This window comes from Dendropsophus ebraccatus, chromosome 5, assembly GCF_027789765.1.
Source record: "Dendropsophus ebraccatus isolate aDenEbr1 chromosome 5, aDenEbr1.pat, whole genome shotgun sequence".
Classification (NCBI taxonomy): Eukaryota; Metazoa; Chordata; class Amphibia; order Anura; family Hylidae; genus Dendropsophus; species Dendropsophus ebraccatus.
In genome coordinates, this window is record NC_091458.1 from 16049353 (window position 1) to 16073961 (window position 24609).

The 24609-nt window shown below is 44.1% G+C and overlaps 1 protein-coding gene across 4 annotated transcripts in view; it reads left to right on the top strand.

Moving 5' to 3' along the window:
* P2RY6 (pyrimidinergic receptor P2Y6) overlaps nucleotides 1–21206 on the top strand; it is a 51780-nt gene extending 30574 nt beyond the window's left edge. For 3 of the 4 annotated variants that reach the window (XM_069969570.1, XM_069969572.1, XM_069969573.1), the window contains one exon: nucleotides 15875–21206. In XM_069969570.1, coding sequence (XP_069825671.1) covers nucleotides 15912–16904 — 993 coding nt within the window. In that variant the 5' untranslated portion in view covers nucleotides 15875–15911 and the 3' untranslated portion in view covers nucleotides 16905–21206. Of the gene's footprint in view, nucleotides 1–14945; nucleotides 15034–15874 lie in introns of those variants that run through there. The other variant, XM_069969571.1, reaches the window with a different exon arrangement.
* Nucleotides 21207–24609: the final 3403 nt, after the last annotated feature.

Consider the following 24609-nt stretch of genomic DNA (forward strand, 5'->3'; position numbering starts at 1 on the left):
AATCTCAAGTCTTCCAGTACTTATGAGCTGCTGTATGTCCTGCATATCTATGTCTATGAGATACAGCAGCTGATAAGTACAGGAAGACTTGAGGTTTTAAGTAGATGTAAATTACAAATCTCTGGCACTTTCTGACACCAGCTGATTTAAAAGACAAAAATGCACTTACAGTATCATTTATTACTTTAAAAAGTGCCCAGTATAATCCCTATAGTACAGAACAAAACACTGCTATACTGTACAGGATATTATACACAAGAAACATTCGGATGGGAGATGGTGGTGCACTGACTGTACTACTACTGTGCTGTATATGCACTCCAGCAGTCTTATATAGTACAGGATGGGAGATGGTGGTGCACTGACTGTACTACTACTGTACTGTATATGCACTCCAGCAATCTTATACAGTACAGTACAGGATGGGAGATGGTGGAGCCCTGACTGTACTACTACTACAGTACTGTATATGCACTCCAGCAATCTTATACAGTACAGGATGGGAGATGGCGGTGTACTGACTGTACTACTACTGTACTGTATATGCTCTCCAGCAATCTTATACAGTACAGGATGGGAGATGGCGGTGCACTGACTGTACTACTACTGTACTGTATATGTACTCCAGCAATCTTATACAGTACAGTACAGGATGGGAGATGGTGGTGCACTGACTACTACTACTGTACTGTACATGCACTCCAGCAATCTTATACAGTACAGGATGGGAGATGGTGGTGCACTGACTGTACTACTACAGTACTGTATATGCACTCCAGCAATCTTATACAGTACAGGATGGGAGATGGCGGTGTACTGACTGTACTACTACTGTGCTGTATATGCACTCCAGCAGTCTTATACAGTACAGGATGGGAGATGGTGGTGCACTGACTGTACTACTACTGTACTGTATATGCACTCCAGCAGTCTTATACAGTACAGGATGGGAGATGGTGGGGCACTGACTGTACTACTACTGTATATGCACTACAGCAGTCTTATACAGTAATGTACAGGAGGGAAGATGGTGGTGCACTGACTGTACTACTACTGTACTGTATATGCACGCCAGAATTCTTATGCAGTACAGTACAGGATGGGAGATGGTGGTGCACTGCCTGTACTACTACTATACTGTATATGCACTCCAGCAGTCTTATACAGTACAGTACAGGATGGGAGATGGTGGTGCACTGACTGTACTACTACTAGATCGGCGCTCGTTTACATCGTTGATCTGCCCTGCTCAGCCCGTGCAATAGGACCCTTAGGCAGGCGTACTGACTCCATGCCAGCAGGGGGTAGATTCTCTTTGAGAAAAGAAGAACATGGAATCTTTCATAACCTGCTCCAAATAAAACATATAGCCATAGAACCAACTCCATAGTGTTGGGTATGAGGGTGACATCGCAGAGTCCAAACATGGTCCATGGCCCCTACCTTCTCTGGGTATCCTACTGATATTTTCAGGTGTGCTCCCTTAATGGCTGAGGGGGATGGGTAAGGCCACATGTGTAATGAAGTCAGAGGTGTCAGGTGACCTCACCCCCCCCCCCCCCCCCACCACCATCCCCCAGACCGTCATCATATTAACAAGAGACCAGGGGAACATTTGAGTGTCACAAAGTTGAGGCTTGATTAGTTTGTGCACCATTTTCTATGGGGAGGAAGAATCTATACAACACATCTCTATGCTAAGTATCCAAACTTTCTTATTTATCCTTTTTGTTTCCATTGTTTGCAGGGTCTGTATGTCTCTTGTAAACCATCTTTTTCTGACCAAGTACTGTCCATTTTCATGCATTAGGCTATGTTCACACTACGTAAGTTTCTGGCCGTAGCTCGTTCCGTGAATATACGTAGTTTGCGTATAATGGAAAGTATACAAAGTACGGCTGCAAAGTTCACACTACGTACGAACTTACGCCCGGATTGTACGCAGCGGCGTAAAAAATTAACCAGACCATTGTTTGCGGACGAAAATGCCGTAACTTACGCCCGTAGCGCAACATGCGGTCCCGTACGTAGTGGTGATTTCTTCATTTTTGCAGCTTTTTGTGCCAATCCAAAAGGTTCTGTGGGGTGTCCGGGGCTAGGCGAAGATTTCCAAGTAAAAGACCGCTGTCAGATCGCTACGTAGGGCGCTCGGGAAGCCTAAGTAGACTTCGGGCGTAAGTTTGCGGTCCGTACGTAGCCGGACGCAAGTAGCGTAAATCTCCGGCCGGAGTTTACCGCGTATATGTCCGGCCGCGAAAATATGCGGCCGGACATATACGCAGTGTGAACATAGCCTTAAACTGAAAAGTTTGATGGTTTGTATTGCACCCTTGAATGCACACACTTAGGGCCCTATTCCACCGGACGATTATCGTTCGCATAATCGTTAACGATTAACGATTTCAAATGACCTCTATTGCGAAAGACCTGAAAACATTCACTCATTTCCATGGAACGATAATCGTTACTTATGATCGTAATTGCGATCGATTATTCTTCGCTATTTCTTCGCTTTGGCGTTCGTAATCACTGCGAACGACCGAACGATGTCTTATTCAATGCGAACGATTTGCAAACGTTTTGCGAACGAGCAACGATAAAAATAGGTTCAGGTCTTATAAAGCGATCAACGATTTCTCGTTCGGTTGTTAATCGTTAACTGCATTTCAACCGAACGATTATCGTTTAGAGTCGAACGTTTTTACAATAATCTGAACGATAATCGTCCGGTGGAATAGGGCCCTTAGTTAGCACTGTGGAGAGTGCAGGTGCGGTGTGCGGCCTTTTGTGCTATGACCAGGTGGCTTAGTCTACCCTGTGGGTGGGTCTGCTTGTGGGGTTCCCTTTCTCTCAGTCTACCATCACCACCCCCATGACGGCCGGGGTTGGCCTGTGGCCTGTGTATAATAATAATAGTGTAGGGAGCACGGACTATAATAATACTATAAAAATTTCTATAGTAAGTGTAAACACAGCTGTGCATAGGATTCTATGGGGTCTCCTGCTAGCTGTGTGTGTGCGCGCGTGTGTGTGTGTTTGTGTGTGTGTGTGTTCCCAACAATATCCAATTAAATATGAAAGATTTATAAAGTATAGGGAGGAGAACAAGTAAAAGGGAAAGTAGAGGGAGAAAGACTGAGGAGGAAATAAGAAGGAGAAGGAGAAAGTTCTGTATATAAAGAAGATAAGGAAGAAGATGAAGAAAAGAGGAAGAGGCGATGGAAAAGAAGATAAAAGGAGGGAAAATGAAGGAAAAATAAAATTGTAAGAAAGAAGCAAGCAAAGGAAGTAAAATACTGTGAGCTAAATAAAAGAAAGAAGAAAAATGAGAAGATGATGGAGGAGTAGGAGAAGACAATCAAGATGGAAGAAAGTGACAGAATGAATGCTGAAGAGAAAGATTATAGGGCTGAAAAAGAGGAAAGAAAGTAACATGGTGAATAGTCAGATAGAGCAGTGCTTCTCAACCCCAGTCCTCATGGTCACCAACAGGTCATGATGTGAGGATATCCCATACAAAGAACACCTGTGATAACACCTGAAGAGTATAATTATGTCACCTGTGATAGTAACTGATGCACTGACTATAGTTAAATCACCTGTGATAATACCTGATGAGTATAATTAAATCACCTGTAGTAATACCTGATGTATAATTATATCACCTGTGCTAATACCTAATGAACCGAGTATAGCTCTATCCCCTGTGATAATACCTGATAAGTATAATTATATCACCTATGATAATACCTGATGCACTGAGTATAATTATAACATCTGTGATAATACCTGATGAGTATAATTATATCACCTGTGCTAATACCTGAGGCACTGAGTATAATTATAACATCTGTGATAATACCTGATGAGTATAATTATATCACCTGTGCTAATACCTGAGGCACTGAGTATATAATTACATCACCTGCGATAATACCTGATGCACCGAGATAGACATGATACAATGAGCAAAGCCGATCAAAGATGACACCAAGATTAGGATATATACATTATTAAGAAAATGAGAAAAAGTGATTGATAATCTCAAGTACAACTAACAGCTACGAGAAATATAATTCTAGTTGTCTTATTATTATGATTATGATTATTATTAGTCAGCATCCCGGTAAGTCTCACATTGATGTGATCTCAGTGGACACAGGACCTCATGTGCAGCCGTGCGGAGTCCTGATATTAATACCATCTGATCTGCGCCTCCCCCCCCCCCCTTCCTCCATCTCTCCGTCTCAGTAGCAGTGAGATCTTCACCTCCCAGGGATTCAACCTCCGATCTCTCCGCTGTCCCGGCTCCTGGTCTGGGATCTGTTCTATAATATCAGTGCAGTCTCAACAGTACTCTGGATACAGTCCGCTACCCCCCTACAGTGCTCTGCTCCTCTCCTGGATACAGTCCGCTACCCCCCTACAGTGCTCTGCTCCTCTCCTGGATACAGTCCGCTACCCTGCTACAGTGCTCTGCTCCTCTCCTGGATACAGTCCGCTACCCCCCTACAGTGCTCTGCTCCTCTCCTGGATACAGTCCGCTACCCCCCTACAGTGCTCTGCTCCTCTCCTGGATACAGTCCGCTACCCCCCTACAGTGCTCTGCTCCTCTCCTGGATACAGTCCGCTACCCCCCTACAGTGCTCTGCTCCTCTCCTGGATACAGTCCGCTACCCCCCTACAGTGCTCTGCTCCTCTCCTGGATACAGTCCGCTACCCCGCTACAGTGCTCTGCTCCTCTCCTGGATACAGTCCGCTACCCCGCTACAGTGCTCTGCTCCTCTCCTGGATACAGTCCGCTACCCCACTACAGTGCTCTGCTCCTCTCCTGAATTTTGGAGGTTGTTATATTGAATTTGCAGGTAATTACATTGATGTCTATTATATCAATGTTTCTATAGAGATAATAATGTAGCAGAGCTCAATGTCTAATATAACTCCCCGAGGCTGCACTGTGTATGTATCATGTCAGCTCTCCTGGTATAGAGAATAATGATGCTTGCAGTTCTGTGTAACATAGATAGATAGATAGATAGATAGATAGATAGATAGATAGATAGATAGATAGATAGATAGGAGATAGATAGATAGATAGATAGATAAATCTTAGATAGATAGGAGATAGATAGATAGGTAGATAGATAGATAGAAGATAGTAACATAGATAGATAGATAGGAGATAGTAACATAGATAGATAGATAGAAGATAGTAACATAGATAGATAGATAATTGATACTGCATTGTTTTACAGTGATGCAACCAATATATGTCTCTAGAGAGCTGTAGACTGGAGCAGGGGCAGATTAACTTTACCATAGGCCCCGGGCTGTTCACCCCACTGTACCCCCCCCCCCTCCCCACTGTAACTATGGCAGCACTAGCCTGGCGTTCATAGTACAGGACAGATAATGTCATGATGTCCTGATCTGTGCAAAATTGCCAAAAAAAAAACTAATTATTTTGCAAATCATGGCGGAAGTGTAGCCAGGAGACAGTACACCACTGAAAGTATAAGTCTTTTTGGGTGGTCATGGGTCCCCCAGGAGCTCAGGGCCCCAGGCTGCCGCCCGAAACGCCCCTATTATAGTCCACTAATGGACTGGAGCAATGTACTGATATTACCTAAAACTGCAGCACTTGAGACATTAACTTTACTCTAGATTTAGTTTACAGATTTTATTATCCTGATACATGTCACGGCCGCGGTGGCGTCCCGTGCTCCTGGCCGCCGCCGCGACCTCTCCATGCAGCTGCCAGGGTCCACGTGCAGGGACCCAGCGCTGCTAGTAGTTGGGCCCCGGGGGGCGCCTTACCTCGCCCAGCTCCTGTCACCCGCTGTGCCGGCCGGCGCGCACGTCCCCGCCTCCTAGGGCGCGCCGGCTGTCTCAGATTTAAAGGGCCAGTCCGCCCCTTATTGGAAGGTGCACTAATCACTTCCTAGAAGTTCCAGCCCTGCCCCCTTCCAGGTGTTGGAGCCTCTACATGCTTCCCATAGCGTGGCCCAGCCCCCTGTTGTTCCTGATTCCTGTCCGCTACCTGGTCCCTAGTCCTTGTTGCTGATTTCTCTCCGCTACCTGGTCCCTAGTCCTTGTCCCTGGTTCCTGCTCCCCTGTCACTCCATTGCTCCTGTGTTCAGCCTGTCACCTGCGGTTACGCCTACAGACCTCTGCCAGCACCATCTCCTGCCTACTGCTCCTGCCACGCCTCGCCTGCCGTCACTAGCAACCAAGCCAGGGGTAGCGACCTGGGGGTCGCCTGCCGCAGCAAGCCCATCCCGCATTGCGGCGGGCTCTGGTGAAAACCAGCGGCCCCTTAGGCTCCGCTCCCTTGTGAGGTTAGTGCCATCGCTAGTGTCGGCTCAGTGGATCCACTACTCCAGGCGTTACAATAAATTCTGCTTGGCAGGAAAATATCTGCCCTTTATTCTGATTCTGTGATAGCTTAGATTTTGTGGGCCACTGACAGTAATTATATGCATTTTCTGGTAGTTATATTCCTGTATATAGGGGGCAGTATTATAGTAATTATATTCTTGTATATAGGGGCAGTATTATAGTAATTATATTCTTGTATATAGGAGCAGTATTATAGTAGTTATATTCCTGTATATAGGGGGCAGTATTATAGTAGTTATATCCCTGTATGTAGGGGGCAGTATTATAGTAGTTATATTCCTGTATATAGGAGCAGTATTATAGTAGTTATATTCCTGTATATAGGAGCAGTATTATAGTAGTTATATTCTTGTATATAGGAGCAGTATTATAGTAGTTATGGGAGAAACAGAGTGCTGCACCTCACACCTATGGCTGATACTAGTGCCCCTAGGCTAAATAAAAAACACATCAGAATTTTGTGTATGAATTGATCAAGCCATACTGCCCCATGTACCTCGTGCCGGTATCTGATACACATGGGTCCCTACACTAAGTCCACACCGTGCCAGTCAGTGGCCACCAACCCCGCAGGCGTGCACAGCCAGGTAACGGGGGCCATGGGACGGCCCTGCGACCCCCATGCCACAGGACCAGACCCAAAAACACCACACCAGAACCCGGCCAGCACCGCCGGCGGAGAAGGTCGCCCCCAAGCAGCACAAGTCTGGATAAGATATTACACTCACCATAGCTGCAGCAAACAGAATGGGAAAAAACAGGAGGGATTAAAACCATGTGCACTCAGGTGTCTCCTGCTAATTGCGGTCATGTGGGTCTCACCAGGAGGAGTGCAAAACACGGAGAAAAGAGAGAAACAAAATGCGGTTCAGGGAAGAAACAGAGTGCTGCACCTCACACCTATGGCTGATACTAGTGCCCCTAGGCTAAATAAAAAACACATCAGAATTTTGTGTATGAATTGATTTAGCAGGAGACACCTGAGTGCACATGGTTTTAATCCCTCCTGTTTTTTCCCATTCTGTTTGCTGCAGCTATGGTGAGTGTAATATCTTATCCAGACTTGTGCTGCTTGGGGGCGACCTTCTCCGCCGGCGGTGCTGGCCGGGTTCTGGTGTGGTGTTTTTGGGTCTGGTCCTGTGGCATGGGGGTCGCAGGGCCGTCCCATGGCCCCCGTTCCCTGGCTGTGCACGCCTGCGGGGTTGGTGGCCACTGACTGGCACGGTGTGGACTTAGTGTAGGGACCCATGTGTATCAGATACCGGCACGAGGTACATGGGGCAGTATGGCTTGATCAATTCATACACAAAATTCTGATGTGTTTTTTATTTAGCCAAGCGGCACTAGTATCAGCCATAGGTGTGAGGTGCAGCACTCTGTTTCTTCCCTGAACCGCATTATAGTAGATATATTCTAGTATATAGGAGCAGTATTATAGTAGTTATATTCTTCTATATAGGAGCAGTATTATAGTAGTTATATTCCTGTATATAGGGAGCAGTATTATAGTAGTTATATTCCTGTATATAGGAGGCAGTATTATAGTAGTTATATTCTGGTATATAGGGGCAGTATTATAGTAGTTATATTCTTGTATATAGGAGCAGTATTATAGTAGTTATATTCCTGTATATAGGGGGCAGTATTATAGTAATTATATTATTGTATATATAGGAGCAGTATTATAGTAGTTATTGCGAGGGGAAGGAACAGCTGACCCACACCACCAGACAATACTCCAGTTACAATGGGCCCACGGACTTGAGTATGCAGGATACACCGCGGTATATACGGCTGAGCACCGGGGGTGCAAGACAGTAAAGGAGGATTATGCAGTGTGTAAGGTAGATGAAGACAGCACTCACCCGGTATCGAACAGCTCACTTTATTCCATGAATCGCGGGTAGCAGGGAGGGAGAGGTAAGGACGCGCACTGGGACGGCCGTTTCGGGGACACGCCCCCTTTATCGACCAGGTAATGACGGTCGATAAAGGGGGCGTGTCCCCGAAACGGCCGTCCCAGTGCGCGTCCTTACCTCTCCCTCCCTGCTACCCGCGATTCATGGAATAAAGTGAGCTGTTCGATACCGGGTGAGTGCTGTCTTTATCTACCTTACACACATTATAGTAGTTATATTCCTGTATATAGGAGCAGTATTATAGTAGTTATATTGTACTTACGAGCAGTATTATAGTAGTTATATTCTGGTATATATAGGAGCAGTATTATAGTAGTTATATTCCTGTATACAGGAGCAGTATTATAGTAGTTATATTCCTGTATACAGGAGCAGTATTATAGTAGTTATATTCCTGTATATAGGAGCAGTATTATAATAGTTATATTCTTGTATATAGGAGCAGTATTATAATAGTTATATTCTTGTATATAGGGGCAGTATTATAGTAGTTATATTCTTGTATATAGGAGCAGTATTATAGTAGTTATATTCCTGTATACAGGAGCAGTATTATAGTAGTTATATTCCTGTATATAGGAGCAGTATTATAATAGTTATATTCTTGTATATAGGAGCTGTATTATAGTAGTTATATTCTAGTATATAGGAGCAGTATTATAGTAGTTATATTCCTGTATATAGGAGCAGTATTATAGTAGTTATATTCCTGTATATAGGGGTAGTATTATAGTAGTTATATTCTTGTATACAGAGGGCAGTATTATAGTAGTTATATTCCTGTATATAGGAGCAGTATTATAGTAGTTATACGGTTAAGGGAAGAAAAAGAGTGCTGCACCTCACACCTATGGCTGATACTAGTACCTCTCGGCTGCATAAAAAACATCAGAATTCTGTATGTGAATTGATCAAGCCACACTGCCCCATGTACCGCGTGCAGGTATCTGACACACATGGGTGCCTACACTAAGTCCACACTGTGTTGGTCAGCGAATACCCCACCCCCGCTTCCCCGCAGGCGTGCACAGTCAGGGAAGGAAGGCCATGGAACGGCCCTGCAACCCCCATGCCACAGGACCAGACCCAAAAATGCCACACCAGAACCCAGCCAGCACCACCGGCGGAGGAAGCTGCCCCCAAACAGCACAAGTCTGGATAAGGTATTGCACTCACCATAGCTATCAAAGATAGAATGGGACAGACAGGAGGGATTAAAACCATGAGCACTCAGGTGTCTCCTGCTAATTGCGGTCATGTGGGTCTCACCAGGAGGAGTGCAAAACACGGAAAGAAGAGAGAAACAAATACGGTTAAGGGAAGAAAAAGAGTGCTGTACCTCACACCTATGGCTGATACTAGTACCTCTCGGCTGCATAAAAAACATCAGAATTCTGTATGCGAATTGATCAAGCCACACTGCCCCATATACCGCGTGCAGGTATCTGACACACATGGGTCCCTACACTAAGTCCACACTGTGCCGGTCAGCGACCAGTCAGCGTCCTCCACCTATGACACTATGACAGTCTATTATAATGTCACTCTCTAGGAGTCATGTTCTGTCTTAATGTTAATCATGTTAGTCATGTCTCTTAATGTTATATTAGAATAGCAATGGAACATTGTATCAGATTTAGCTTCTTTCCGCACACAGAAACTCTAGAAGGTGAATAGTGAGCTCCAGAGTATATACCTTGGCTGGGCTTGGGCACTTTGGGGGTCAGGAATTAACCACATCCATCTGCTGTCCATGGGACGCTGACTGTGATCGGAGCACCAGCTGGGTCCAAAATAACCTGAAGTCAATGAATGTAGAATAGCTGGCAGAGCTGCCCCAGCACGAGTTGCATTTAAAGAGACAGTAACACCACAAACTGAAGGTATGCTTAAATAAAAAAAATTATTTAAGTATTGAATTGTCCCCCAAAAGTTATACAAAACCCCAATATACACTTATTATGGGAAATGCTTATAAAGAGCTTTTTTCCCTGCACTTACTACTGCATCAAGGCTTCACTTCCTGGATAACATGGTGATGTCACGACCCGACTCCCAGAGCTGTGCGGGCTGTGGCTGCTGGAGAGGATGATGGCAGGGGGATGCTCAGTGTCCCTCCAGTGCCTTGTGTCCCTCAGTGTCCCCCTGTCATCATCCTCTCCAGCAGCCACAGCCCGCACAGCTCTGGGAGTCGGGTCGTGACATCACCATGTTATCCAGGAAGTGACATCACCATGTTATCCAGGAAGTGACATTGCCATGTTATCCAGGAAGTGACATCACCATGTTATCCAGGAAGTGACATCACCATGTTATCCAGGAAGTAACATCAGCATGTTATCCAGGAAGTGACATCACCATGTTATCCAGGAAGTGAAGCCTTGATGCAGTAGTAAGTGCAGGAAAAAAACACTTTATAAGCATTTCCCATAATAAGTGTATATTGGTGATTTGTATTACTTTTGGGGGGGGGGGGGCAATACAATACTTTAATCATTTTTGCCGGAGTTCTCCTTTAAGTATTTAGCATTTTGTCGTAAAACTTTGTATTCAATCCATGTCTCTGTAATAATCTGGTTTTACCTGTTCGCTCTTAGCCCCAAGTACTTCTCCCGACACAGACCATCTTAGCGCCTACTTTTCTTTTACCTTTATTTTTTTCTATATTACATACAAGCTCTTATTGCCGATCTATGCTCATTAAAGGGGTACTCCAGCGAAAATATTTTTCTTTTAAATCAACTGTTTTCAGAAAGTTATATAGATTCGTAATGTAATGTATTTAGAAACTTTCATTTCTTCCATATGTATCAGCTGCTGTATGTCCTGCAGGAAGTGGTGTATTCTCTCCAGTCTGACACAGTGCTCTCTGCTGCCACCTCTGTCCATGTCAGGAACTGTCCAGAGCAGCAGCAAATCCCCATAGAAACCTCTCCCACTCTGGACAGTTCCTAAAATGGACAGAGGTGGCAGCAGAGAGCTCTGTGTCAGACTGGAAAGAATACACCACTTCCTGCAGGGCATACAGCAGCTGATAAGTACTAGAAGGGTCGAGATTTTTAAATAGAAGTACATTACAAGTCTATATAACTTTCTGACACCAGTTGAGGAAGTGGAACCTTAGCAGCTCTGGGTATCTGCCCTATATACACCTTCCCATACAGCCATTTCTGCATATATATTATCTTTTAGTTTTGCATGTAAACATATTTTTCGCTGGAAATTTATTTCCCTTACTAGAGCATCTAAGCATATGATACAGTATCATGGTCGCCTGTACAGAGATTCTGATTGGTGGATGCCTCCGGGGGTAGATGGGCGATCTATGATCGGCCACTGATCTTATATCATAGAAGATGCAAACAACTTCAGCAGCTGAGGGGATTAGGGAAGTTACAGTGTCCTGACCACTCATACAGACCATGAGAAATGACTAATAGAGGAAATGGGTACTGGGTATCTAAGCAAGAAAATATCCTTATGATCCAGCACAACAGATGTAACCCAGGAAAATAGAGAACCAGCACTTATAGTCCATGCAGTACCTAATTACTTATATATTGGTACATATAGGCAGTATTATAGTGGTTATATTCTTGTATATAGGAGCAGTATTATAGTGGTTATATTCTTGTATATAGGCAGTATTATAGTAGTTATATAAAATATGCACAAGCCAAAAAGACAGAAATGGCTGCACATCGCACCCATGGCTGACACGAAAGCTTATTCAGCTACATTTAAAACATCAGAAGTTAGTATATAATTTGGCAAAACCATATTGCCTCATGTACCACGTGCAGGTATACACATGAGTCCCTAACCAAAAAACATCACTGTGCCGGTCAGCGACCACAAATATAGTAGTTATATTCCTGTATATAGGAGCAGTATTATAGTAGTTATATTTTTGTATATAGGGGCAGTATTATAGTAGTTATATTCTTGTATATAGGGGGCAGTATTATAGTAGTTATATTCCTGTATATAGGAGCAGTATTATAGTAGTTATATTCTTGTATATAGGGGGCAGTATTATAGTAGGTATAGTCTTGTATATAGGGGGCAGTATTATAGTAGTTCTATTCCTGTATATAGGAGCAGTATTATAGTAGTTACTATGCAGGAAGATGAATGAATCCATTTCTTATCAGTTCATGTGCAGGGAGAGGAGGGGTGCGTGGCGTGTCTCAGGGCGACAGCCGTTTCTTTCCACTAGGGCCTGTCCTTAAGCCGAGCCGGTTCGGCTGCACAGGGGCCCCGAGGGGGACTGGGGCCCGCTGCTTGCTCAGTTGTCCCCCTTTCAGCATCCCTAGAAGCTGTAGCTCTTATAGCACTGCTGCTATAATCCTTGTCGGACTGGGTCGGGGCCCCAGCCCAGCACCTGCAGAGGCACACACACTGATTGTCGCAGGCCCTGGTAGCAGGTTACAATCAGTGTGTGTGCCACCGCTCAAGTTAGTGAGGGCCCCCACCCGTTTCCCTCTGTGACAGGAGAAGACGCCCCCACTCACACTGTAATCCTCTCCCCTGTACGGCATCCGCAGGGTTGACAGGCCCCTCCCCCAGGCCAGGTCACAATGCCGTACAACAGAGAGCATGTATGGCGCTGTGACCTTGTCTGGGGGAGGGGCCTGTCAACCCAGCGGATGCTGTACAGTACAGGGGAGAGGAGCAGTCCATTGCAGCTTTGCATTACAGTGCGAGTGGGGGCGTCTGGAGAAGCGGTGGATTCCTGTGTCTGGATGGTGAGGAGGGGAATAGGTGGGAGCCCGCAGGTTTGCCGGGACTTTCCTGATTCTGAGGAGACTGCCCAGGCAAAACCATGTCCCGGGAAGCTCCGCCCCCGCTGTGGGAAGCTCCGCCCCTGCCAGCGCGAGTAATGTCACTCATGCAGAGCAGGGAGAGGAGTCCATGGGGGTACTTTTTTTTGTTTTAATTGCAAATGAAGGGGGAATAGTATGATGATGGAGTTATAGGAAGATGAAGGAGGTAGTAGTATGATCATGGAGGGACAGAAAGATGAAGGACGTAGTAGTATGATCATGGAGGGACAGAAAGATGAAGGATGTAGTAGTATGATGATGGAGGGGCAGGAGGATGAAGGGGGGAGTAGTATGATGATGGAGGGGCAGGAGAATAAAGGGGAGAGTAGTATGATGTTGGAAGGGCAGGAGAATGAAGGGGGTAGTAGTATGATGATGGAGGGGCAGGAGGATGAGAGGGGTAGTACTATGATTATGGAGGGACAGGAGGATGAAGGGGGGAGTACTATGATGATGGAGGGGCAGGAGGATGAAGGGGGGAGTAGTATGATGATGGAGGGGCAGGAGGATGAAGGGGGTAGTAGTATGATGATGGAAGGGCAGGAGAATGAAGGGGGAGTAGTATGATGATGGAGGGGCAGGAGGATGAGAGGGGTAGTACTATGATTATGGAGGGACAGGAGGATGAAGTGGGTGTAGTATGATGATGGAAGGGCTCGAGGATGAGAGGGGTAGTACTATGATGATGGAGGAGCAGGAGGATGTAGGGGGTAGTAGTATGATGATGGAGGGGTAGGAGGATGAAGGGGGGAGTAGTATGATGATGGAGGATGAAGGGGAGAGTAGTATGATGATGGAGGGGCAGGAGGATGAAGGGGGGGGAGTACTATGATGATGGAGGGGCAGGAGGATGAAGGGGGGAGTAGTATGATGATGGAGGATGAAGGGGAGAGTAGTATGATGATGGAGGGGTAGGAGGATGAAGGGGGGAGTACTATGATGATGGAGGGGCAGGAGGATTAAGGGGGGGAGTAGTATGATGATGGAGGGACAGGAGGATGAAGGGGGGAGTAGTATGATGATGGAGGATGAAGGGGAGAGTAGTATGATGATGGAGGGGCAGGAGGATTAAGGGGGGGAGTAGTATGATGATGGAGGGGCAGAAGGATGAAGGGGGGAGTAGTATGATGATGGAAGGGCAGGAGAATGAAGAAGGTAGTAGTATGATATGGGGTGCAGCTGCATCATATGGGCACAAACTACCAGTATATACAGTTAGTCAGTAGAGCTATCTCTCAGCCTGCTCTTACTATAGGGAGTCACAATAGGGGGCATTACTACTATAAAGGGCACAGCAGGGGGCACTATTACTATATGAAAGGGACAGCAGAGGGCATTTGTACAATATGGAAGGCACAGCAGGGCACCTTATTACTATATGGGGGGGGGGGTCATAGAAGGGGATGTTATTACTGTATGGGGGGTCATAGAAGATGGATTGTAGCTGGAAGAAATCATCATAGAGGCCGGGGTGCGATTGCCTCAGATTAAAGAAGATGTCACCTGTGATTCACTAATTGCTGTTTTTTGTATTTTGTAGAACATTTGGTAGGGGTGCCTGAAGTGGAAAAGGTTAGTGGGAAACAAAGGGGGGAGAGGGGCCCAGGCAAACTTTTCGCACAGGGGCCCTATGCAGTCTGGGTCCGCCCCTGATCTCCATCACAGGGACTTTACTTGTTGAGCTGTATTTCGTAACAGAACATCTGTAACTTCTGCAGTTCCCTTAAAATTCAATAAAAGGGGGAAGTTTAGCCCATTATTAGTGAATGAGCGTCCTCACATGTCTCATCTTGGTCTGTGACACGTTTTGGGTGGTAGAGAAAGGACCTCGGCTGAGCAGCTGCAGCTCTTACAAAGGGATCAATGCTTGGTCTGCAGAGAAGCATCAGGTATCTAAACTTCTTTTCTCTTATTCATCTTTTGGTGACATTGTAGTATAGAGAGGAGTCCATATCTCCTATAGAGTATAATGGAGAACATTCTCTTTTTATTGACTTTACCTATAAATGGGGTCAATTGGCCAAATATATGAGAAATGAATTCAGTCTTAATATAACATTCTATGGCTGCAACATCCCTTTAATTTATGCAGATTTGGGGAGCTACATACAAGACAGCGGAACCCACTAAAAGTCCATAAATCTACATTTCAGTGGGAAATCCGAGCTTGTGGCATGTTCCTCAATGTTGCCGTAGCATAAGTGTCAGGATGAATAATACAAGTAGGTATAATAGATGCAAAGTCTGCAGATCACATGGAAATATATTCATAATCACATTTCTGTAGGTTATTTAACAGTGAAGAAAGTGAAAAAAATATTTCCGTATTTGCAAGTTTTGTGTTTCTGTTTCTCATGCAAATCGCTTGATTGTGGATCTTTCAGAAGGACGCTTGTGCCACCTTGTGGTGAACAGAGTAAATGCAATGGATTTTTTAAAACTTCTAAATCCAATGTACCTATGAACAGAGAAAGGTCAAGATTGATCCATTATTTTCTTGGAATCAATGACCTCCTCCCTCGCTGCTGTGTATAGATAACTCCTTTCATCCTTTTACTAATATAGAGTACTGCTATAGTCATAATGTATACAGCACTATAGACTCAACGTGACTCAGAGAACTGTTTGGACTAACTCCATCCCATCAGACTCCAATTGCTTGACATGGACAACAAGGACACTTATTTTGATTGATGAGATTTATTGAACATCTCTTCTCTTTTTTTCCAGATTCTGACGTAACCATGTGATCGCCTCCTCCTCAAGCATGGACAACGTGACGTCAGTCCCCATCGTGAAAAATTCATCATGTACCTTCCATGAGGAGTTTAAGCAAATCCTCCTTCCGGTGGTCTACTCTGTGGTCTTGGTCTTCGGTCTACCACTTAACTTTATTGTGATCCTTCAAGTGTGTCTTGCCAGAAAGGCGCTCACCCGCACGGCCATCTACAACCTGAATCTAGCGGTGGCTGACTTCCTCTATGTGTGCTCCCTCCCTCTTCTCATATATAACTATGTCCAGCATGACTACTGGCCATTTGGAGACTTTACATGCCGTTTTGTCCGGTTCCAGTTCTACACCAATCTCCATGGAAGTATCATGTTCCTCACCTGCATGAGCTTCCAGAGATACATGGGCATCTGCCATCCCTTATCTGTCTGGCACAAAAAGAGAGGCAAAAAATTCACGTGGGTGGTTTGTGGAATAGTCTGGTTTATTGTCATTGTCCAGTGTTTGCCCACCTTCCTTTTTGCATCTACAGGAATCCAGAGGAACCGGACAGTTTGCTATGACTTGAGCCCCCCAGTCTTATCCTCTCTGTATTTTCCATATGGGATCACCTTGACTATTACCGGATTCTTGATCCCTTTCATTGCCATTTTATGTTGCTATTGTGCCATGACCAAAATCCTGTGCCAGAAGGATGACCTTGCTGATGTGGTGGCCCGGCGAAGGAAGGACAAAGCCATCCGTATGATCATCATCGTGGTCATAGTCTTTGCCATAAGCTTTTTTCCTTTCCATCTCACCAAAACCATCTATCTAGTTGTACGCTCCAAGTTCAGGGTTCCATGTTTGACGTTGCAGAATTTTGCTATTGTATATAAATGCACAAGGCCCTTCGCGAGCATGAACAGCGTCCTCGACCCCATCTTATTCTATTTTACTCAGCAAAAATTTAGGCAAAGCACCAAATTATTAGTAAAGAGGGTCACCGCCAAATGGAAGACTGAAGCAACTATTGCTCAACAATCGTAGAGAGGTCTCAGACTCTGAGATTTAGGGCAAGTTTCATGGAAGACCACCAAGACAGGATGTCCTTATTGTATACCAGTCTCTATGGAGAAGGGGAATTCGGTAAACAATAAATAAAACTGTGACCAATTTTTCAACTTGTAAAAACTTTGGACACATGACCAAGTGGGCTCAAAAGGAAATGACATAAAGTTGTGGAGACGCTCTGCTCCATGCTGCTCCAGCTATCTCACATCCTCGTTTGGGAGGGAGCAACTTTAACTCATGACATCTTAGGCCAGCAGCATTGTGGTGACATCACCGCCTACCTGACCTAAGCTCTCATAGCAGCAATGGGTCTAGTAGAAGATAGCCAGTACTAACAATGCTAATCTCAGTTTCTGGCAACTGGGACCAGGAATGAGTGAGCTGTCAAACAGGGGTTGGAAGCTACTGCCAGCTTCTGACCTCCTGCCATCCATACAGTCCAGTTGTCTCTGACTGGTCAAGCGAGGCCTGCGCTACTGCAATGTAGCATGGGTCATAGTCAAGGAAAAAAAAAGTAATAAAACATGGAGTGGTATCCTTCTAAAGCAAACAAAACGGTAATAAAAACTTATTACATATAGGCTTAATATGATATAAGATGCAAATACCTCTTTAAATAAATCAAGTATGGTGGCAGACTAAACTCCACTCTCGTTTCTGTCTTGGAACTATAATAAAGTCTAGGCCTCTAATCCATAACTTAAGAGAAATTAAGATGAACAAAGAAAAAAAAGGGATGGCCATGGGGTCAAAACTCACCCCTTACTACTGAGCAAACATTATGGTCACCAGTGTTTTCTTCTTAGGTCCCCATTTGTATCTCATCATAGCATCCAATAGCACTGTGTTACCTCTGTGTGTCCGGGACAGGCAACAACACAGAAAACACATTACATAATGCAAATGAAAATCTATAAAAATTATTAGTTTTCTTTAGGTCCGAAAGAATTTCAGAAAGATATAAGTTTCAGACTAGCATGTTTTCTTTCTCAGTGTTACAGTACAGCTCTATAGCCATAGGTTGGGCGCCATCTTGGAACAGCAGCTTATTTCCGCAGGGTGCTGTGTACATTGTACATACAATCATGTAAATAAAAACCTTAACAATGTGAATTGAATAACAATAGACTCCAGGTCACTGATTACAGAAGGTGAATGTTCAGTATTTGTCGCAATATCATGAATTGCAATGTGAATCCATTAAACGTGATCCATGTCTGACCTATGGCCTGGTGGAGGTCTATAGCTGAACCAAGTCCATTATCTCTCTTCTTTCCTTGTCTCTATAGCTCACATATGTAATAATTGAGTAGCCAGTATTGCAAATCTACTCCCCCACCCCCGGGACACCCAGAATCACCAGACATTTCCATTGACACCTCCTCGCCCAGTCACCATACACACAATACTGGACTCTTATCCACCAACTTTAGGGCCAAGCTCTAAATAATGAACCGTGAAGATTTCTCTACATGAAAACCAGAACGAAGTCAGTAGTATACAATGATTGAATAGGTATATGACAAATGTGGAACATGGGGCACTCATCTAGGAGCCTTTATGTTAGGCTCCAAGACAGCTTGTCTCCCCCGACTACAATGATGAATACATATATACATGCAGTGACATACTGGCTCACTGCTAGGTGAATATGCCGCACTGTATTATGTCAGGATATCAAGGGTTTGTCAGGAAAGCTTCACATCATGAGGAATCCTCTCATAGAATATGTATTGCCAGTTTTTCATTCCACAGAGTCCCTTGTAAGTAATCTGTTCTTTAGTGTATAATCTATTGTATACATTCCTAAATGTGCCCACACACATCAGACTAAAGTGAATGTGCATTCTATTGTGTGCAATATATCATGTGCATTCTATTGTGCGCATTATATCATGTGCATTGTATTTTGTGTGCTTTCCATGGTGTACATTCTATTGTGTGCATTCTATGATGTTCATTCTATCGTGTACATTCTATTGTGTGCATTCTATGGTGTTCATTCTATGGTGTGCATTTTGTGTATATTCTATTGTGTGCATTGTATGATTTACATTTTATTGTGTGCATTTTATTATGTGCATCATTATATCATGTACATTCTATTGTGTGCATTCTATGTCCATTCTATTGTGTGCATTCTATGATATACATTCTATTGTGTGCATTCTATGATGTACATTCTATTGTGTGCATTCTATTATGTGCATTCTATCATGTGCATTGTATTGTATGCATTCTATCATGTGCATTGTATTGTATGCATTCTATCATGTGCATTCTATTGTGTGCATTCTATGGTGTGCATTCTATGGTGTGCATTGTATTGTATGCATTCTATGATGTGCATTTTATTGTGTATATTCTATTGTGTGCATTGTATGATTTACATTTTATTGTGTGCATTCTATTATGTGCATCATTATATCATGTACATTCTATTGTGTGCATTCTATGATATACATTTTATTGTGTGCATTCTATGATGTACGTTCTATTGTGTGAATTCTACTCTGTGCATTCTATGATGTGCATTCTATTGTGTGCATTCTATGATGTACTGTACATTCTATTGTGTGCATTCTATGATGTACATTCTATTGTGTGCATTCTATTGTGTGCATTCTATGGTGTGCATTCTATTGTGTGCATTCTATTGTGTGCATTCTATGATGTACATTCTATTGTGTGCATTCTATGATGTACATTCTATTGTGTGCATTGTATTGTGTGCATTCTATGATGTACATTCTATTGTGTGCATTCTATTGTGTGCATTCTATGATGTACATTCTATTGTGTGCATTCTATGATGTACATTCTATTGTGTGCATTGTATTGTGTGCATTCTATTATGTGCATTCTATAAAGTACATTCAAGGGACTTTCCAGGACTTTGATTCTGATGGTATACCTTTACAACAGGCCATCAATATTAGGTAGGAGACAGGTCTGACTGCCAGTAAATCACAGGTACAGCTAACTGAAGAGCCCATGATGCTTCAGCAAGTCCAACTTATTGTTTACCAGTCACAGAGCCATACATTTGGTAGCGACTGTGCATGGTATTTTGCAAGACCATACAGTCACTAAACAGCAATGAACCAGGCAAAGCTGCCATAAAGTCTTTGTCACTGTGCCAAAGAAATAATAAACTGGAAGCCACACTTCATATTTCACATAACTCTCCATACAGTGGGAACCAGTATACCACTAACAATCCACTCTCCGCAAGCTACCAGGATGCAGGAAAAATCTTACTATACAAAATGCTCCTGTGATGTGGCCTAAGACTGCAATATATAACACACACGGGGGATCTCAAGGTAAAAGGGAAGTAAACGTGGGAGGATGGGCGTCACTGTTTCCACAAGTTTGTAGATAATAGAGATGAGCAAATCTACTGCATTAGCGAAATGCTTCACTACACTTGGTCGTCGGCTTGTCAGCTGGCTGCCATGTGCAGTACTGTGGTCTGTAAGTTATAATGTTACGATTAGTGAACATTGCATTAGAATACTTATAATAGGAGCAGGCCTTACTACTACTACTATGGGGTTCAACTCAAGCTAAGGCTCAGCACTAAACTGCATACAATTATAAGTGGTAGGAGAAGCTATCCCTACTATACAGAAGTTATCCCTACTATACAGAAATTGTCCCTACTACACAGAGGTTATCCCTACTACACAGATGTTATCCCTACTATACAGATGTTATCCCTACTATACAGATTTTATCCCTACTATACAGAAGTTGTTACTACTACACAGAAGTTATCCCTACTATACAGATATTATACAAGAGCAAAAAAGAGGGATGGCTATGGGGTCAAAACTCATCCCTGACCCCTGATCAGACAATGTGGCTCCTCAAGTCTTTTTAGTTCTTTGGTCGACATGAAAGTATCCACTTGCTGTCTCTGCATGGACACCCTGATATCCCACTCAGATATAAATCCCCATCTAAGAGGAAACCCTATAGACCTCTATATGTGTAACTACAGTTTACTGTATCGAGTACAAAAGTGATGATGTATTATAGGGACAAGATGTAACTATTTATATAAGATGACAATGTAAATGACTGTATTAGAGATCTGTGTAACTGTGACCTTCACCTATTATATGTACAGTAAATAGATGGAATATGTAACATTACATCCCACTTCTGACATCAAGTGCACAATGTGAATTTTGTTTTAGGACTGTAGGTTCTTATATTAATGTTCTGTGGCATAAATTGAATCTGTGAATAAAGATAAAGTATGTGTAGTAATGGTGGATTATTATATTTGCAAACTATTATTAGTATGGTAGGATCTTACTATAGGGGTCTTACAGATCCTTATTAGAGATGAGCATCCGAACCCGAACTTTCGGCATTTGATTAGCGTTGGCTGCTGAACTTGGATAAATGGATATATGTGGAAAACATGGATATAGTCATTGGCTGTATCCATGTTTTCCAGACAACCTTAGAGCTTTATCCATGTTCAGCAGCCACCACTAATCAAATGCCGATCTCGAACCCGAACCCGGTTCGCTCATTTCTAATCCTTATCCCTCCTAAATAGTAGGCAGTCATTCTCCATTATAGAGAAAGAGAAGAGTTCACTCAAATGTACATTCACCCGCCAGGTAACTCAACAACCCCATTCTTGGGATCCCTGATCCGTGGGGTTTCACAATAGTTAAACCTGGTAGGCTGACAAACGTATAGGATGTATGGGCACCTTAAGTCTGTAAAGTGAGTTAAAAACAAAAAATAAAGAACTCCAGAGAAGAATTTCCATCCCAGATTCTCATCTATTTGAAAGGAATTGATAGGAGCTACAAGCAGCATCTCTTGTTCTGTGTAACAGCAGGTGGTTGTGTCTGTTATCCTCTACCTGTTGCAGGTCGCTCTGTCCTGTGGTCATCTGCACACGCTCCTGTTCTGAGCTGGCCTCTTGGGGGATTAGGCTCCCTCTAGTGGCAGCCATCTGCCTATTCACCTGTATTTATAGCTCAGACCACAGGTTCTGTAGAATTATAGGCTGTTCACCTGAGGGTATATATAGCTACCACCTCCACACCTCTGTGCTTTGTTATTGGTGTGTGTCAATCAGAAAATCACATCTGTGCTCCCCATCTATCTGCTACTTCCTCGCTTCCTAGCATACTTCCATAGCATTCCTAGACTGGTGACAGTCTGCAGCGAGGAGAACACAAAGAGAGAGAAAGAGTTGCTGCTGCAGTTTCCATTCAGGCCTTTTAGTCTTCTGTTGGTGGATGGAGGATAGAACACAGCTACAGAGATTAAAGGGAACCTGTCACCCCCCCGTGCCGGGGTGACAGGCTCCCGACCCCCTGTTAGAGCCCCCTATACTTACCTAATCCCGCCGGGACCCGGCGGGATTAGGTAAGTATAGGGGGCTCTAACGGGGGGTCGGGAGCCCGTCACCCCGGCACGGGGGGTGACAGGTTCCCTTTAAGATTTTTCTTCCCAAAAAGACTCTATAGTCACCATGCAGTGCTAAACCCAAAGGAGGGGTAACCATCAGCTAGGACAACATTGCCTACACTAGGGATCCTTCTACAGATTCTTCAGGGCAGTCTACAAGAGTCAAGGGATTGATCCCCAGTAGGACAGAGTTTAAGCTGAGGTATCCTACCGATAGATGCACAGCTACCTTGGGAGGTCTCGAGGGGTTGCCTGGGGGTCGTACTAGCCAACCTGGCACTCTCTGATCTGGTTGGGCAAAATAGTCAGATAATATATCTAAATATAAGTACGGGTATTCTATTCTGCACGCAAAGTTGCTTTCTGAGCACAATCCCGGCAGAGTATTGATACTACTTAGACAAGGTCCCCAAGACGGTCCCCCTGTACTGAGTTCCAGCCAACCTACGCTTCTCTTAGGCCTTGCTGCACTGCTTCCACCCAACAACTACCTCAACACCTCAATCACCTACATGTGAACCTAGTGAGCTAGCGAACACCACAAAACAGCATTACTAATAGGGTTCACCGCTCAAGCATTAGATCTTTACAGGTGTTCATCCTCTGGATATAAAAAAATAAATGTCACCATTCATTGAAAGCAAGCAGAAAACAGAATCACATATAGAAGAAATCACCTTAAAAAATTCCACCTTTATTTTTCCATCAGACAGTACAACGTAGAGACATCTGAGAGGACCTCACTCCTTGCCCACGCACGTTTCTTGCTTACAAGCGCTTTCTCAAGGCATTCTGGGTAGTGGGGCGTACGCTCTACTACATTTACATGTAATCACATGAATTTGCATAATAAAAAATTTAAACCATATGGTCAGAAAACAACCTTCAGAGAAACACACTGTAATCGTTTCTATTATTCAAACAGAGACTGTCCAGTGCTTCCGTCTCGATAATAACGCGAGCCTCCATTTGCAGAAGTTTTTTATGGAGGTTCACATTACCATCTGGTTTTACCCTTATTAAGCCTGCGAATTTTAAAGAGTTTTTATCGGAATTATGGCACTCCTTCATGTGACTTATTTAACGGGGACAACTCTTTCCAGTTATGAGAGAACGCATGTGTTCCTTCACTCAGAATCACAAACTCTTAAAAAGTTACAGAACTTATCTTTCTAAACCAATGAAGCTTTATTGTACAGAGATGTCATATAGAATGTGACCACTAGGGGGCGCTGAGGATTCAGGTTAACAATCATTAGAAAGCGCACAGATCATTACAACATCATAGCATTCCTTACATGCAAGATCAGAGATAGAAAAACTTTTCCTATATCCGGTGACCTCTTCTGTTTGCAGACCCCAGACCAGAGCCAGTATACCCCCAAATAAAAAAGAGCCCAGACGAGAGCCCCCTGTATACAAACCCCAGACCAAAGCCCCCTGTATACAAACCCCAGACCAGAGCCCCCTGTATACAGTCCCAAGACCAGAGCCCCCTGTATACAGTCCCCAGACCAGAGCCCCCTGTATACAGGCCCAAGACCAGAGCCCCCTGTATACAGGCCCAAGACCAGAGCCAGTGTACCCTTACACAAAAAAGAGCCCCCTGTCTACAGACCCCAGACCAGACCTTCCCTGTTTATAAACTCCTGACCAGACCCCCATGTATAAAAGGAAAAACAAAACCAAATGAAGCCCCCATGTCAGAGTCCACTGTATATAGCCCCCAGATGAAAGTCCCTGTTTACAGACCACAGACCAGGCGCCCCCTGTATGTAGACCCCAGAACCTCATAAAAATAGACCTTAGGTCACAAAACCCTGTATACTTATCCTAACGGAGACCCCCACATCCCCCAAACCTATAACAGGGCCCCTAATTACAGGTCCCAGTCACCCCCCATCCCCATATATAGGGCCTAGACCAGAGCCCCCTGTATATAGGGCCTAGACCAGAGCCCCTGTATATAGGGCCTAGACCAGAGCCCCCTGTATATAGGGCCTAGCGCAGCTCGCTGCTGCTTGCACAGAAACTTTAGTCTCTCATACATACAGTACATGAAGGGGTTAAGTAACACTGACCATGTGACCATTTGCAGGTTACATATTGTTTGTCAGTGAATTGTTACCTCATTACATCACCGACCTGCGAGGAATCAGATTCCAGACTTACAAGAGCCGAGGGACTCAGCGATGGCGTCACTGACGGGGTTAATCATCAATCTCAGAGAAAATAC